This window comes from Limulus polyphemus, unplaced genomic scaffold (assembly GCF_000517525.1).
Source record: "Limulus polyphemus unplaced genomic scaffold, Limulus_polyphemus-2.1.2 Scaffold429, whole genome shotgun sequence".
NCBI lineage: Eukaryota > Metazoa > Arthropoda > Merostomata > Xiphosura > Limulidae > Limulus > Limulus polyphemus.
Genome location: NW_013666039.1, coordinates 245,987 through 264,405, shown reverse-complemented (window position 1 = coordinate 264,405; position 18,419 = coordinate 245,987). Strand labels below are relative to the sequence as shown.

Genomic DNA, 18,419 nt, shown 5'->3' with positions numbered 1-18,419 from the left:
AGTAGAATATCCCTTGCCCACTTAATTGGGGAGTGAGGATGAGTGTTCGTAATTTCAGATTGGATGAGTTTTGTTTCCTCAGGTTGAGTACGGCATACAAGATCCTGTCATTCTGAGCCTGGGGTGTTGCCTTTCGGACTTCTTCAGGTGGAGGTGAAGGTTTATCCACTTTGGTGTTGCTTACCTTCTCGTCATGATTCCAGTGGCTCGGCATGCATCATTCTATGGCTACAGGTTGGGATACACACATAAGTATATATATATTGCAATTCAATTACTCTAGCCACCAACGTCGGATATTGGGAGCATGATTCCAACCCCGAGCTGTGGAACCTCAGCAATCTGGTTGGGGCCCGGCTTGTAGTGAGGATAAATCATGTAAAATTCCACCCACAATACAAGAATTACTTTCAGGGTGAAGAGCATAGCTGTTCTGGATGTAGTGCAGTTCCCACACACAGTTCGACACACCCATGATCTATGCAGATGCTTCCTGTATGGATGATGCCTTCACTGGCCCCACCACCTTATCAATGTGGGATTCTAGCTATTAGTGTGAGCGGTGGTAAGTATGTTTTGGAGAGCCAGTGTTAGAGACTGGGATTGAGTCTGTATCGAAAAAAGGGATAACATTATTTGAATGAGGTGCTTATATATACTACCAGGGTAGAGGGTGCACTGATGTAGGAGAAACATATTGCCAAGGGCAATTAAATGTGGTATAAAAGACTGGAGCAAGTGAGAAAAAATCAGACCAATACTTAGCTGGGCAAAGGAAGAAACCCTGGCAGTCAAGTAATAGCTATAAGTGTGAAAGAGGTAAGTATTATTGGAAATACATTTTCAATTTAAGAAAATGATAAGTTTCAAACTGTGTATAACAGTTATTGTATGTTCTATGTGTAGCAGTTTTTCATTGCCAATTATTGTATATACTGTTTGTAACAGTTTTAATTTTCACTGCCAGTTATTGTATTTTTTCTATGCAGCACTTAAATTTTAACTGGCTGTTATAATATGTTCTTAGTAGCAGTTTTAATTTTCACTGTCAGTTATTTTGTATTTGTATTTTTTACTGGTGGTTATTGCATGTATTATATATATAGCAGTTTTAATTTCCAATGGAAGATTGTTGTTTTAATTTTCAATAGTGATTAGTGTATGTTCTGTATGTAATAGTTTAAATTTTCACAACCAGTTATTTATGTTCTATATATATATATATATAGCAGCACATTAAGTTTCACTGCCAGGTTATATGTTGTATATATAGTAGTTTTAATTTTCATTCAAGCGTATTGTATATTTTGTATGTAGCAGTGTTTTGATTTTCACTGACAGGCTGTTGTATTAAGGGTGAATGATATTCATTTGTACACATATCTATTGAGCTCTAGTTACAACACAGTATCTGTGATACATACTTCTGCTTTTATCATCAAAAAATCCATAATATGTAAAATTTCTGTAGATTTCTTACATTTTGACATGGTTTCTTGCCTTTATGGATGCAACAATGTTTACATAACTGTGCAGCTGTGCCACCTATGGAATTTCTATTAATGATGCTGTGGTGTTTATTACAGTTCCATTGGGAGTATGTTAATATTTTTGTATGTATAAGAGCTTTAAATTAACAATATGGCAGTATTTATCACAAAAGCCCTGTAACATCTTTAAAAAAATTGTGTTCATCACAGCTTGCATGTTATCTGCTATCAGCATCTCTTTATATCTCTGTTATCGATGTTGAGATGATTATTTCAGACCCCTAGAATATCTTCTAACAAATGTGTTGCTGCTTATAATAAATCTTCTGAGGTTTGTTTTAACAATTTTATGATCATCATAAGTTTTATGGGTTCTATATAAACAGTATTGTGATGTTCAACCCAGGCCCCTTGGGATCAGCTTTGAACTGTAAAAACTGTGAATCTGGACTTGTTGTACATCCAGAATGTTTTCCTATTCGTATACCCAAGAATGACCCATTTTACCCAGTGGTGGACCTGAACACAGGACAGGCTAACTGCATCTCATTTGTACGTTCATTGCCTGGACAGCTTAAATTAGGTAAGTCAGTTGAAACTTGTTAATTAACTGAGCACTCTCTTATGTGTTGTTGGTCTTTCCTTGTAAAGATGTTTTGATAATATTGTAGATGTAGTTAAATAGAAATTAACAGAAATAAAACTACTTTAAAAAAAACTTTATTGTTATTGGTTAATTAAACATGTAGATGTATGTGCTGTTCTGACTAGTAACTAATACTTTAACTATGCTTCAGGACGACGGGAACAAATGAATCAAGTGACAGCATATGTTGACTTATCCCAAGTGTATGGATCTGACAAGTGTGATGCTCAGAAGCTGAGGGCTTTTAATGGTGGAAGGTTGAAATCAACTCATCATCCTGTGGGTGGAAAAGAATTATTACCACAAACTTCTGCTCGTAGTGAATGTAGTAGAGCATCCTCTGGTATCTGCTTCAAAGCTGGTAAATTTTTAGAAGTTAAATTTAAACAAAACAAGTCTTATTTATCATTAATTAATAATACAATCTGAAAATATTGAATCTTTTTAACAACATAATTTTTTATATTATAAAGATATATAAATTATCAGTGATATCAAGATATTCTAAGACTGCTTTTTATGTTATATAACATTTTTGTTATTGAAATTAGTGTTTAAATTATAGTAAATTGAAATCTGCAGCAATTTCATCCAAGTCAGTAAGTGAATTCTAAAAGATACTACTCTTAATGAAATGGGAGTTGCATGTTTACAGGAATAATATTACATTTATTTTACAAAGCAAACTTTGGTTAACTGATAGAATTAAAATAGGTTTTTTCACATAAACATAGTTATCATTAGTTAAATACCACGAGTTATGAAAACATTGTGCTGTTTAATTGGTAACTTGCAATTGGTAATTGGCAATTTTAATTGTCACAGAAACTGTGTGGTGCTACTACATAGACTTTTTTTCTAGAAAATAAATATAAAGGTTTAGTCATAAACAGTAGCTCACTGAAGATGAATATATAAAGTTTTCTATCAGTGAGACTTTCTTAACCATGTATACTTAATATTGCACCTGAACAAACTATTGGATGCAATTCTAGTTACCATTTAAATTCCAAAAGCATCAGAACTCAATGGGCCTAAAATTTGTGATAAAAATCATGTTTACTGCAAATGTTTTGTTTTCCACAATCATTTTAATTTGTCTATTGTGGATTCAAAATCTGAGGCATGTAAAAATAGCATTTCACATTTATTTTGTCCTCCACAAATCACTGCTCAAGAAGCTTTCATTCAATAACAGAACTTGTCACTTGAGCTAGATGATGAGAGAAAACAGATTTGTTAGTAAGTAATATGTGATTTCATTCCAGCCAGGCAATGTGAGAAGATAGAAGTGATGAATGATCATAATGAATATGAAGGCTGATAAAGCTTCATATGACATTGGACAATGTAGATTTAGGGTTTATTTTTATCAGAGTATAAGGAGGGATATTGAATCAACAGTATTAGTATAGAAAGAGCAATTAATTCTCAAGATTGATATAATCTGGTAGCTTTTGCATTGGAGTATCTCATGAGCAAGATCATCTAGCAACTAGGTCAAGACATAAATGTTTAACCAATGGTTTTCAGGCAGTAAGAGTTTCAAGCCTTGGATGGCAATCAGGAAGAGAGAGAAGGTCTCCAAATATGACATTATGGGTCTGGAAACAGTGGGTTAATAAACTAAAGTTGAAGATTTTCAAGATGTACCAAAATCTATGGAAAAGGTTGATAGTCATAAAGTTCCTTAGTTGGATTAGGTAGTTGTATGTTGAAAGTTGTCTGGAGGGCATGATGCTCCAGAATATGCTGTTTGTGGTAAGAGGCTGAAGATGCAGAGATCCATGCAGTGTGGCTATAAGTCAGATACGGTTGAATATTGGCTTTATGCGAATATAATAGGAGGGGTGTATTTAAGCCCCAGGAAGTTCCTGTCAATTGTCAAAGCAGGTGGAGTTGGGAGGAGACCTTTTGTTCAGCAGCCGCTAGATGAGCCTTCCAGATAGATGTATGTCAAATATGACTCAAGGATATTTGGCTGTATTGGAGAGCCATATGGAAATATACTCGATTTGGATATCAAGCATTAACGGGCTTTGACATGATTGAAACATATGGTAGGTTGAGTCAAAGAGAATGGCTTTGGTTTTGCCAATGATAAGATGACAACAGCAATTCCAAACAAAGAACGTGTTGAATGCAGCCTGTAAGACTGGTGAGAGTGGCAATGAGAGCTATGTCATTAGTATGTTGAAAGAGATGGGCCAGAGATTTATGGATAGGCATATCAGCAACATATAATATGCAAAGCAGAGAAACAGAACCTAACCCTGTGGAACTCATGCACCCAAAGAAAAAGGAACAAGAATGAATTACCTCAATAAAAACAATTGCTTGTTCAAGGAGGAGAAAGACATAAAAGCACATTCAAAGTCAAACAACATACATGAAGGTTTAAATGAATAGATCAATGCTCCCGGGTTATACAGCTGTAACTCTGCAGATTTACAACTCTAAAAGCCAACACATTGTTTTCCTAAAACTAAACTTTGTTTGAAGATACTCAGGACCAACAAGACCATTTATGATGAGCTGGACCCATTGTTAGCATGCACATTGGTTTGTTTGTTGGCTTCTACATTCACCCCTTTTGTCATTGGCATCTCGACTTTCATTGGCTTCAACAGGGGTCATAGTTCCACCCCTATTCGAGGGTCCCAATCCGCAACATCAGACTTGGTCCATTGTTACCCAGAGTAGATTCTGTCCATATCCAAGAAACACAGCCAGCAGCTTCAGTGATTTTTGTATACCTTCAGGGTCTGTGGGAGGCTCAGTTCCAAGAATTTTCAAATGAGTGGTAAACTTTAACCATGAATCAATGGGCATTACAGGTCCTTGAGTTAGGTTTAGTCATTCAGTTCACATCTTCACCACCATTATACACTCAATATGTATGGCTTCCATCTGTTGCATATCCTCAGATTTTTGGAACTTAGTTCTAGGGCTATCAGTGTTTGGTTGGTCTGGGGATAGATAGAGTCATGCCAATTCTTCCGGGGTTTTATTCCTGTTGGTTTGTTGGGCCCAAGAAAACAGGAGTTTGGTGTCCATTTATCGATTTTTTTCGTGTATATCAGTTCCTAGATTGTCCAAGGTTCATAAGGTACTCATTCCTCACTCTAAGTTGGCATTTTTTACTAGGATTGTGGATGGCCAAGTTTGATTTAGTCAGATCCTACTTGCACATTTCCGTAGTGATGGCATCCCACCACTATCGAGTTTTTGTGCACAAGGGTCAAGTACTGCAGTTTGGGGTTTTTACATTAGGACTAGCATCAACACCATATGGGTTCTGCCAAATCGTACAAGCGTTTTCTTGTCACCTCTATTCCCTAGCCCTGTGCACACACCATTTCATGAACCACTGGTTACTGTTGGCACCATCTCATCAATTGTCAGAATGTCACACCCGGATTCTGCTTTCAGAAACCACCAAAGCAGGCTTTATTGTTAAACCTGAGACATCTATTCTTGCTTAAATTCAATATGTCATCAGTCTGAGTATTTGTTTTTCATTGTATATCTCAGTCGGGCTCAGCTGACTCCTACCCAGCTCCACACTAGGAAACAGGAAGCCCGACTTTTACTCACCTCTCCTTCTCCACTGCATGGATGTTTCTTTCTCTTTTGGTAATGGGGGGATCACTCAAATCCCTCCAGCCTTTGGGATGAGTGTACAAGAGATCCTTTCATTGGTCTTTATGCAACCAAGGGATCATAAACATCGATTCAGTGGATTCTATGGTTTCCTCTGTCAGAATCTTTCTTTGAACTTGAGGGACTGTTAAGTCAGAATGCCTCTATATGGGTTCCTATACTGCACCTCATCCAGATTAGCATCTCTTCACGAATGCTTCACTTCAGGGATGGGGTGCTTATCTAAACAGTCAGGAATTCCAGGGTCTATGTATGGATGATGAGGCTTCCCTTCACACTGTTTCAGACCTTCTTGCACTTCAAAAGACGATGCCTCATGGTCTGGGCTTATTAAGGGGAAGGAAAATCTTTAGGCCTCACTCCAACAGTTCCATGATAGTGTCTTGCATTTCCTGTTAAGGTGGCACTTGATCCAGTGCTCCTTGTTTTCTCATCTTGGATCTCCTTTCTCGGGACTACTCCTATCATATCATCCTACTAGCTTGCCATATTACACAGGTAATGAATGCAGTAGCAGATCAATTATCTCCACCCAAACAGATTCTCCCAACAGAATAGATGCTGCATCACAAGGTTTTCTGTTGGTTGGCTCTCATTTTGCAATACTGATGATTGGTGGTTTGGCCACTCTTTGGAACACCCCACTACTGGCACTTTGGTCTCCAGTACCACACCCTCAGGCTTTGGACAGAATTACAACTCTAGGCCTTCCTTCCAATTCGTATGTTACCCAAGGTACATTATATGATTTGTTCGTACCCATTGTCGGGTCCTATTGATAGCATCAGATTGGTACTACACCCTGGTTTCTGCTTCTGTGGTACTTTCAGGAGTGCCCACCTCTTCTACTTTCTACTTGGCCATCTCTGTGGAAGCAGCCATGATCAGAAATTGTACACCCGGCTATCAAGAAGCTCAAGCTTCTGGGATGGAGGTTATGCAGTCCTTCACATGGCACCAAATTTTAAATTCTAAGGTTGCCATGTATCTGTTTAAGTCTTTACATAGTCTCACAATAGACAGTTATCAACTAAAATAGCACACACATTTGAAATGGTGTATTTAGAGGAGACTGAACTCACTTTGATAAGAAATGCCAATCATAACTCCTTAATTGACTGGGCTCTTTGGCAAGGGTTTTTGCACCTTCCGCAATTGCCCATATAAGGTGGCCTTATCAACTACCATTTGACACTTGACACAAAAATTCTTTGAGTTCCCAGTACTCTGGCTTCCCCAAATGACCATTCAAGTTACCTAACTGGTATATTGAGGTTACATTACATGCCATTTCTCAACACCTGTTGTGACCATTAGCCTCATGTGCTATATATCGCCTTTCCTTGAAGGTTTATCTTTCATTGCTGCTGACCTACAGACATCACTGGTCAGAGTGGTTTGTGCTGACTGGGCAAAGTATGTTTTATCATTCTACCTATATCCTTTACCAGTTCTTTATTCCTAAGACACTATCAGACAGGGAAGAGAATATATCCTTTTCACCAATTCATCTGATCACAATTTCTCACTTTTATGACTGATCAGATTTCAATCGTTTGTTATGTCCAGTGAGAGTCTTGAAGGTTTTGTTGCCCACATTAATGCCTTTAGAGATGCTAGACAATGACTATTCATTCACTGGGATCATTTAGTTGTCCAGGGTTTATCACTGGTACATTGTGCAGGTCGGTATGTTGGTGAGAGCCTACTTGTAATACTGGTTCAGATTTAACTGTTGGCTATCCAGTTGGGTTGAGTGTGGACCTTCTTTTTGATCAATACTGGTTCAGTACATTGTTTGTGGAGTAGGGTTCATTGTCTTCTCTTAATTCTGAAAGCATAGTGGTCCAATCCTGGGTCATTTGTTGAGCACAGTTTGTCCCACGTCCTCCACATAATTCCAGGGACAAGTAGAATTTACCTTGTCCACTTAGTTGGGGAGTGAGGATGAGTGTGCATCATTCTAAAGCTGATGAGTTTATAATAAAAATGTTTCACGAGGCACACACGTGAGCAGCTTGTGGGTAATGTAATTTGTTAGCGTAACATGAGCTTCATGTTTCCCGAGTAATTTACAACTTATAATGGTGCAGATAGTAGTTAGACACAGTTCAAAGGGCGATAAAACAATAACATTTAATTTTAAATAGATCTATACTGTTACGAACTTAGAGCTACTTAAAAATGTAGTTTCATGCTACAATTTGAAATCATTCTAGAAAGAAAAAAGGTAATTTCGATTTATTTTGATTTTCTGTTTCTGGTGGTTACGAGGTTGGTTTAATTGACCAATTCCGTTTTGAGATAGGGTAGAGAAAATAACAGGTAAAATATAAAGTTTTAGTGAAAACATAACATTTGAAATGCATTTAGGAGGTTTTAGGGATTACACAAAGGAAATTTGAGATTTTTGAGATGAGAAAAAGTATTTTAAATTTTAACATGAAAATTACTTTGCACATGGACTATTCAAAACAAATACTCAATATGTTCATGGACAAGGCTTTATTTTATTTTATTAAAAATGCTTCACTAAAAATATATATAATTTTTTAATTTGAAAGACATAAATTTAACTGAAAGACTGCCAAATTTTGTGAAGATATACACACACTGTATTGAAAGCTATAAGTATTAAATCTATAAAGACTATAAATGAGTACAAAGAGGTCACATGGTTGGTCAAATTGACCAAGCCTGTATTGAGAGAGTTAAGTGTGGTATAAAAGACTGGAGCAAGTGAGAGAAAATCAAACCAATGATTAGATGGGCAAAGGAAGAAACCCTGGCAGTCAAGTAATAGCTATAGTGTGAGAGAAGATAAGTATTATTGAAAATACATTTTCAATTTAAGAAAATTTTAACTCTGAAGCATTATTTATGCAGTATAATACTTTAAAAGTTACGGTATCAATGCCAAAAACTGGTAAAGCATCAGGAACTAATAATCATGTTACCTTGAAATTTTTTTCCACATTCCTCTTAATTTGTCAGTTCCAAATGAGAAGCATGTTAAAATAGAATTTCAGGTCTTTTGTTTCTCACAAATCTGTTTAATGATTTTAATTTGGCACTATAGCTACAGCCATCTATTTTTGTGCATATATGAGGTTTTAGGAAGTTACATTCAAAATTTAATTAAACTACTTTCTTGTCATGGTATACAAATAAACTTGGCATAAAAGAAAGCTAATAATTCTAATTTTAATAATTTATAAGTTTTAAGTTCATAATTAATAGATTAATAAGTTGATATTAATAAAAAAACCTAAATTTCTCTAGTAGGAGAATTGTGACATTTTGTTTCTAGGAATCCCCTCTTCTATAATTTATTTACCACCCCTCAGAGAAGTACAAAATTTAATGTAAATTTTCTCATTATAATGTCATTGCTCAGACAAAACAATTTTTATAGCCTTCAATCTTATTTGGTTACAGAGTCAGATTTATTTTGATTTTTTTTTTTTGGTGGTTACTAGGTCAATCAAATTGACCAATTTCATATAGAGTAAGGATAGAGAAAATAATGGATAAAATTTAAAGTTTTGCTGGGAAAAAATGTTTAATATTTATTTAGGAGGTTTTAGATATTACACAAATTACATTTGAGATTTTTCAGATGAATAAAAGTATTTTTAAACTCAACATGAAAATCCCCTTGCACTCTGAGCAGTCAACACTTTGACTCCATATTTTCAGTGATATAATGCTAAATAAAGAAGTGAGGGAACGCATTTTGAAATTGTTACTATTATTAGTATTTATTATATCACCTATATATATAAAAACATATATTTCAGAAATAGTAGCTGTAAATTGTAATTGAAATCTACATTTGAAAATGTTATAATAGAAAAATTAATTTTCTCTCACCTTAAACTTTTGAATTCCTGTAGAAGTTATTAACAGAACTTACAAACTTGGTCCATAGTGAGTTCCTTGGACTTGACTACTCATGTTTATGTATTAGTTGTTGAATGATGACACCTAAGCTATTTGTATACATAGTCATCTGGTTTCCAGTTTTGTTTTTTCTTCTGAAAAATGATTGCAGGGATGTTTATGTTTTCACTCATTTTTTAAGGCCACAATATAGTTCTTCTTTCTTTTAGATAAAAGAAAGATTAATTAAATGAACAGATTCCTAGGCAACCATAGCCTACAATACCCAAATTGAGCCTCTGTTAAGAATTAAAATAAAAATGAACTTGATTTATACATAATCTGTTGTTTTGTCAAGGCATTGTGCAGTGGGAAAAATGTTCCAATGTACCATGTGTTAAAGCTATTAATTATAGATTCTATATACATTATAAATAATGATTACTTACTTGCAGATAACACTTCATAAATACTGGTTGAACTTAGTTCTCTGATGAATAATATGCTTCTAAGGTGATTAGCAAGAAGGCTAAATTAGAAATACTAGGAAATCAAAATGGATTATATTTATATTACTGGAAACTAAGCATTTATTGGTTACTGTGTACAGTAAAATAGGAAATATGATGTTCATAAGCTCTTACACACTTTTACACATACACTGCTAAATCCTAACAAATTTATTGGATCAGATCAGACTTTGTACAGAGCCATATCCTAATATTTTCTCTCACGTTTAGATAGTACTTTAGACAATGCTCATTTCAATTACTGTACTACAAACAATCTGATAAACCCTATTCCACCATGTTTTTTGAAGCTGGGAAAATTCTGGAAATTGTGCCACTTGAGCTTATTTGCTATCAACAGTGTCATGTAAACAGTCTAATGCAAAAGTGGCGATTCACTGCTTTAGTTTTGAAAGGTTTCTACTTCAGCCGCTAATAGTAACATCAATATAGGAAGTAGCTGTGAAAAGATTAGAAATAGAAATTCTTAGGAGGTTTATTTTGGAATTTCCTGGTCCATACTGAAAAGTCCCAACCATACTATTCATTTTGTTTCTTCAAGTTTCTAAGTCAGCTGCTAATGATATAATAACTACAGAAAATATGTGTGAAAAGGTGAGAAGTATAAACTCTTACCATAAGTACTAACAGAACTACATATGTTATTTTTCATTTTGTGATATTTTCTTTTATTATTTGCCTACAACCTGGATGAAAGGGTTAATGATTCTTTCTTCTATGGGTAGGCAAAACTTCATGAAGTTAGAGATTTGTAAGGTTGGATTCAATCGAAATAGTGAGGGAACGTCGTTCCAGGCAAAAAAAAAGTAAGGGTATGCTGTTCCCACACCACTGCATATGTTAATGGAGATATTTTTAGTGAAAATACTTCCTTAAAAATTCTGATATTAAGTCTACAAATGACTCGTGATGATTACTGAAAGCTTGCAAACTTTTATGAAGATACACAAAACATTAAAAGTTTAGTATGGAAACTATAAAAGGTCGATTTGTGGTCATAAACTCAGCTGATTTGACTGAGCCCATGGAGTTAAAATAGTTTTGTTATTGTACCACATTGATCTTACTGAGGAAAACCACCTGATGTCAATTTTACACACATTACTGATGTAAGTTTTGAAAAAAAAAACATTTGGGCAAAATTGATATATGACATTTCTACCTTTCAGTCTTCTTTTTTTTATCTAGGTGACACTCGTGCCAGTGAACAGCCAGGCTTAACAGTACTGCACACAGTCTTCTTACGAGAACACAACAGGATTGTAGGAAATCTTCAGAGGATTAATCAACATTGGAGTGATGAAGATCTTTACAATAATGGTGAGTAGCTTATAATATATTCTGATGATATGTGAGAGAACTATTTTTCTATCATCTTAAATCATGCATTCAACCTACTTACATTTTCAGTTGTATTATCTTATCATTTCTTACAGGACGTCGGATTCTTTCGGCAGTCATGCAACATGTGATCTACAGTGAGTTTTTACCTCGCATCTTGGGTTGGGAGATGGTCACAAAGTTCAAGTTGAAGCTAAAATCTGAAGGATATTACAAGAGCTACAACCCTTCCTGTAAACCTGGAATATATAATGAGTTCTCTACTGCTGCCTTCCGTTTTGGTCACAGTCTCATCAAGCCAGTATTTCAGCGTATGGAAAGAAAATATCAGACATTAAAAACTCCTTTCCAGCTGAGGAATGGGTTCTTCAATTCAGATGTGTTGTTTCAGCGTATGTATAAAAGCACACATTTTTACATATATTAACTTATCTGGCAGTAGTTTATGAAAACCTGTAGTGACATAGGGATATTGTGAGATGGAACTGATCAAATACACCCATTGAAGTTGCAGGCAAGTTGCCTGATATGCCATATCGATATCCAGTTAAGAAAGTTATTTGTCACACTGTTAGTGAATTTTATTTGCATAAATAGTGTTGGAATGCTTAATGTTCTTATTAGTAGTTTAAATATGTATATTGTCCCTAAATAATTATTTTAATTGCATAGATTGTCCCTCAGTAAAAACTTTGCATATTCAGATTGTTCTTAGATAATGAAATAGAATGTGCATATAATTCCTCAATAAGCAGTTTAGGTATACAGATTAATAAATAGAAAAATTAAATGGTGATAAAATAAAAAATTAGATTTTTGGAGATAAATCACTTTAAAAAACTATGTTTCTAATTTATTTTCTTGTTTCTGGCTTGAAAAAGAGCATTTGCTTGAAAAATTGCCAAGAAAATAAATCGTAAGCATAATTTTTAAATTATCTCCAAAAGTCTAATTTCTTTAAGTATACTGTTTGTCCTAAATAGGCATTCTGACCCAATACTTTACTTCCACTTGTATAATAGCATTTCCCGTTCAGTGCTGCCTTGTTTATGCACAAATCTTTTTCTTACCATTAGCCTTGATACTCCCACCTACCTCACTTTTTTAACATGGTACAGCTGTGTTGTAGCATGCAAATATCATGTGACAACTCTCCTGTTGCAGCTGGCCCCCTCTATACTGTAGAAACGAATCCTCGCTTCTTGATTTGGTGCAGTAGAATGCAAATGTTTCACAATTTCATTTGTATTTGCTTAATATTTTGTGTTAATAGTTTAATTAGTTAAACAACTTTCTTAGTTTCTAGTTTTTCTCAGCAATTTTTATTTGTTTCCACAGTTAAGCTCTATACTGTATGTTGATATTTTATTATTCACTCTTAATTGAATTTCGATTTCCCAATTTCAATTTACAACAACTACTACTGTTGATCATACTGCCATTGTACTTCAACCTGCAATTTCTTAGGCTTCATGCTTTCTGCTGCGGAGGTATCAGTTTTTCGAACATCATGAGTTGGAGTTCATTGTGCAGAGTGCTGTGTCTTCTGATCACATACCAGATTTTCCTTTTTCTGGGGAACCTTTACAGGACAATGCCAATTTGAATAGCCTGTTTTCTCCTCCTTCCTTTGCTATGCAATCCCAAATTCCTACTGTGGAAGCTTCCAGTCTGTCTTCCTAGATATGGTGTCACAGGTATGTTACCTCTTCTCTACATCCCCTATGTCTAATGATTCCTCTCCTTTCCTCCTGAATTCCACTCCTTCCTCAGATTAGCTAGTATTATTCCTTCTCCAGAGGTCAGGTACATGCAGACTTGTTTATTTCACTATTATGTTCTGGTATCTGCGTGCCTCGTACCCCTCATCTCATGGATGCTTACGAATTAGTGTACCATCATTCTGATTTTCTGTTTATGGACTCTCAGACCTTGCAGGTTTTTATTTTGGTATGGGGATCTGTCCTTGATACCACTGTGAAATATTTCCCAGGTTTAAATTTCCCATCTCCAATTGATCCTAACCAACCTCCTGCATTACCTCTCCTCAATCCATCTCATATTCATGGTTATCCACCACTCCCCTAATTAGCGATTGTTGAATAATATTTTCCTTCTCATGTATTCCATATTGGCATGCTTATTTTTCGTGGCCCCTCCCTACATCCTTGACTCCTTTGTCTTTGGGACATCCTGGTTTGGAATGCACTTTTAGCTAATATGCACCTACCCATGTCTTATTTCTAGGTTCTTTTTATGGCTCCATTTTTATTCTCTCCCTCTTTTACTACACATGAAGTTCTTTCTCTTTTGGGGATATATGCATTTGTCTGGACTCTTGTGAGACAGTCTGGACTCTCCATATGCATAGCATCCTTTCTTTCCCATTCAGTCTGTTCTTTCTCCTTACCAGTGTATGAGATTAATTGGCATGTGCTTCATTGTTAGTCTCTATGCCATGGTTACCTCCCTTCCCATCCTAGTGTGCTATACATGTTTTTTTACAACTTTACCTGGCTGTTTCACAGTGGTTCTTCTGTAGCTATTATTGCTGGTTATCTGGCTGCTTTATCCAATATATTCCATTTTTACCTTTCCTCTTCTGTCTTCTCTCTCTTGTTTTGCTCCTTTAACCTTCTTCATCGATCTCATCCTACACTCTTCCAGTTTGGAACTTTCAAATAGTTGTTGAGGCCCTTAACAAACTTACTTTTGAGCCCTTGTATACCTGTTTAGCATACCACTTGTCCTGGATATCCTATTTTTTCTTCTTTTTTTGCCTGTGGTTTGTCATAGGTCAGATGTTTTTGGTCCTCAACGTTTCACATATCTTTTACCACCACACCATGTTTCTCCTGTATCTAAATCACAGTTTTTTACTGCAACAATCGTGACTCTGGAATGTGACTTCACATTCACAACTATTTCCCACTCTGAACTGCATCATCTTCTCTGTCTTATTCATGCTCTCCGGTGCTATATTGTCTGCACCGCTTCCTTCTGTGATTCCCATTCTCACCTGTTTATCCAATAGAACCCTTCCTCTACCCAAGATATTTCTCCTATCACCCTTATAGATTGGATTCGTCAGTTTATAGGGTTGATTTATTTTTCTTTCTCTCCTGTCTCCCAATGTCTTTTTCTGGTAGGTATCCTTGCATCAGATCCAGCTCGTCATCCTCTCTTTGATTGCCTACTGGGGAAGGTCATCCAGGCTGGCATGTGTACCATGGCACACACCTTCATTCCTCATTACTTCTTCATGTGGCCTTTTTCTCCTCATCAGGATACCGAATACTGCCCATTTCCATCCTCCACAAATAGGTTCATTTATGAATGAGTAAATATTTTTATATATGTTTATTTCCTTACAGTGGACCAATTTTACCTGTTGAATCCTGCTCTGTAGCAAGTGGTACCTGTCCAGGTATAATAATCCATAAATCCACAATCTATGGCCTTTCAGGTGTATAATGCCCACTGTTGTGATGGGCATTCCACAGGACTGCTTGTAAGTTCATCCTTGAGGAATACTGCATTATATATGCACATCCATCACAGAGTGTACCATTACATGGACTATCATGAGTAAAGCAGTGTCGGGATAGATGTCCATCCCTTCAATCCTAGTTGAATAATTTGGTACTGGTGTGCTTTTAAAAAGTGGGTTTCATTTTCCCCATTGCACTTTTTCCAGTGTTGTGTTCCTTCAGGCTCCTTACCTCATTATCTCCCCCTCTTGAAGTGGAGTACAGGAGCCCTTACCACTTACAAACTCCTAGCTGCTGGACCATGGGAACATCCTCCTGAGTGTGCTCAATCCCATTCAGTTGAGAGTAAAGGTCAGTGGTGTTCTGTCGATATAGATGGTGTGAACCCTTCTCCAAGCAAAGACAATACCTGGTTCAGATGTGATGCAGTCTCCCACAGGTATATTTCTCTTTGGATGCTTTCTGAAGGGTACTCATGTAGGTAAATTTTGAATTGGCCCCTCCACCATGTCAGTGTCGAATTATGGCTATTATGGAAATGGAGGTAAGGTATCATATTAGAAGTTAACTTTTTCCTACACTGAAAATATATTTCTGATAGCTTCTTTCACCGTAAGTCCCCACTTTTAGTGGTTCTTTTCTATGTAATCTCAAAGTGAAGATTTGGTTCAACATTATAGAGGGAACTAGCTGTAACAGGAAAGTGTGTTGCACTCCTGTTGATGGATGGTTGTTACATGATCATTTGCATGCTACAATGCAGCCATACCATGTTAAACACCATGTATAGGTTGTCTCTGAGTAAGTATTTTAAATGTATACATTTTCTCTACAAAATCTTCACCTATTTGTTCTGAACACATTTATTGTTTAAAATAAGAAATTATTTATTTCAATTGCTTTGAACCATTAATCTAATTTCTGAATTTCTTGCCTGACCTCAGGAAATTTTCTAGACCAGATGATGCGAGGTCTGGTAGCTACAAGTATGGAAACTTTGGACAATACCATCACGCAGGAAGTGACCAATCATTTATTTGAAGATAGTCTCACTCCATTCTCAGGAATGGATTTAGCAGCTCTAAACTTGCAACGAGGGCGGGACCATGGACTACAACCATATAACAGCTACCGTGAAATCTGTAACCTCACTAAAGCACGCCAGTTTGAAGACTTAGCCAATGAAATGCCTGGAAATATTATTGAGAATCTTCGGCAGGTGTATGAGTGAGTATCTGTTATCACTCATTTTGTATTTCTAATTAATTTTAACTTTTAATAAATACATAGGGTTAATGTCCAATTGTTGGCATTTCAGATCACACAATGGATCATCAGGTGCTTTATTTGAATAAATACTGGGCATGATTTGAACATTATTTTATAACAAATATTTTGGTTTTTTATATATAAAGTAAATTTCAATTATTCTTTGTCTTGTGAATTGTTCTTATGAATAATATTAAAATATTAAGGGTTTCTTTCACCTCTGAAAATATATCATATTTTATTCCCATTAACCTGATGACTACCAGCTACTAACTTTCTTAGTAGCCAGTGCAAGTCTTGCTATATTTCATTCCAACAATAAAACTAGTGGGTGAAACTGTTTGAAACTTCATAAGAACTTTCATAAATGCATGTAGTTTAAGAAACATAAAGCCTGTTACTTTTGATAAATTTAGTTTTTTTGCATTATGATCTTTAATATCTTGGAAAATTACATTAGGAAATGGTATTTATAAGAAATAATTATGATATTTATGTTTCTTCCAGATTTGAAGTGATCACTTTTTATGTTTTAGTAAATTATTTTGCAATCCCAAAAAATTTGTATAGACCATAAATTGCAAATTTTATCTATTTATAATTTTTTAATAATCACATCACCATCCTTATGGTTTCAAGTAATATATAAGACCCAAAAATAATATTTGTAAATAAACCTAAACAATAGATGAGTATTTTTATTTTTAATGCGAGGTCTGGTAGCTACAAGTATGGAAACTTTGGACAATACCATCACGCAGGAAGTGACCAATCATTTATTTGAAGATAGTCTCACTCCATTCTCAGGAATGGATTTAGCAGCTCTAAACTTGCAACATAAATGTTTATGTTTCATTGCAGCCATACTTTTTTTTATTGTGCTGAATAAACCATGGGGTCAGCAGTGTGAACTTTGTATGTTGTCCGTAACTATCTCACCCCTGTTGGGGGTCACTTTCATTCAGCCAAGCACGTGCGCATTTGAACGTTACTGTAGATATGATAATAAGAAAGCTTTTTGGTACTTGAATATCATTTATTTGAACTTTCAAACAAGTTTATTTCAACATATGTCCTTGTATGTTGTTTCACTATACAGAGAAACCTAATTGCCACTACTAGTGAGTGGTAGTAGCTTACAGTACAGGTAGTTTCAATAACATCGCTTAATCCTTGTTCCTTGATACATCCTGTTAGAAGAGATTACCAAACAATACAGACACCATAAATTATAAAGAAAATTACTTTACAGCACTTAAAATATTAGTCTGGTCACATTCCTCTCATTATAGGCAAGATTTATGTTGGAATTTGAAACTTAAGCCCGTCAATGTATTTCACCCCAACTGTGAGAATGTCATAGCTTTCCTTGTATTATTGAAACGAATGTGTGTAGTCTGTTTCACAACCAATATATGGGCTTTATTGTTGTCACTTGTACACTAAGTTTTAACACATTTATAAAATAATCGTACAAGAATAAAAACTTCATTTACCAAGAGAACCTACATACACACCGCAAATCGTGAGTCTTCGCTAAAATCGTGAAATTGGAGCACTTCAAATTTCATCTAAGGTAAGATGGGCTTTATTTATTTATACATAATAGTTATACATATTCAAAGATGTTATGTTGCTAAGGATGAATAATTAAACAAGATAACTTTATTGAAATTAGTTTCACTTTATTTTATTTTAGTTTATACACACATATATCACCATCATATATGGAGGGATACCTTTCAGTAATGTAATGTCAGAAGTATTTACATATTTATGTATAAACTGTTTATATGTATTAGTTCTACCTGCTCCTTACACAGAATAATAGTTTCTTGCATTTATTTTTAGTTTCCTGGATATCAAGAATAAAGAGGTAGATTGAAGTATCTCCCAACATATACTTGGATATCACATAAAGTAAGATGTATGCTTTTATATATAGCACATAATTTGTAAATTTCCATGGTGTATTTCTTACTTTTGGTGATAAATTAAATCAGATTCATTAGTAGTACATCATATGAATTAGTTTTTACTATATTTTGTGATTTTGCTTATGTCCATACACATACAAACAAAATGTACATTTGTTAGATGTATTCTT

General features: G+C 35.2%; 1 protein-coding gene across 1 annotated transcript in view; it reads left to right on the top strand.

Moving 5' to 3' along the window:
• LOC106458209 (thyroid peroxidase-like) overlaps positions 1-18,232 on the top strand; it is a 105,833-nt gene extending 87,601 nt beyond the window's left edge. The window contains exons 18-23 of the mRNA XM_022384345.1: positions 1,897-2,073; positions 2,288-2,497; positions 11,400-11,531; positions 11,648-11,944; positions 15,988-16,270; positions 18,164-18,232. Of these exons, the coding sequence (XP_022240053.1) occupies positions 1,897-2,073; positions 2,288-2,497; positions 11,400-11,531; positions 11,648-11,944; positions 15,988-16,270; positions 18,164-18,197 (1,133 nt within the window). The 3' untranslated portion in view covers positions 18,198-18,232. The remainder of the gene's footprint in view (positions 1-1,896; positions 2,074-2,287; positions 2,498-11,399; positions 11,532-11,647; positions 11,945-15,987; positions 16,271-18,163) is intronic.
• The last annotated feature ends 187 nt before the right edge of the window (positions 18,233-18,419 follow it).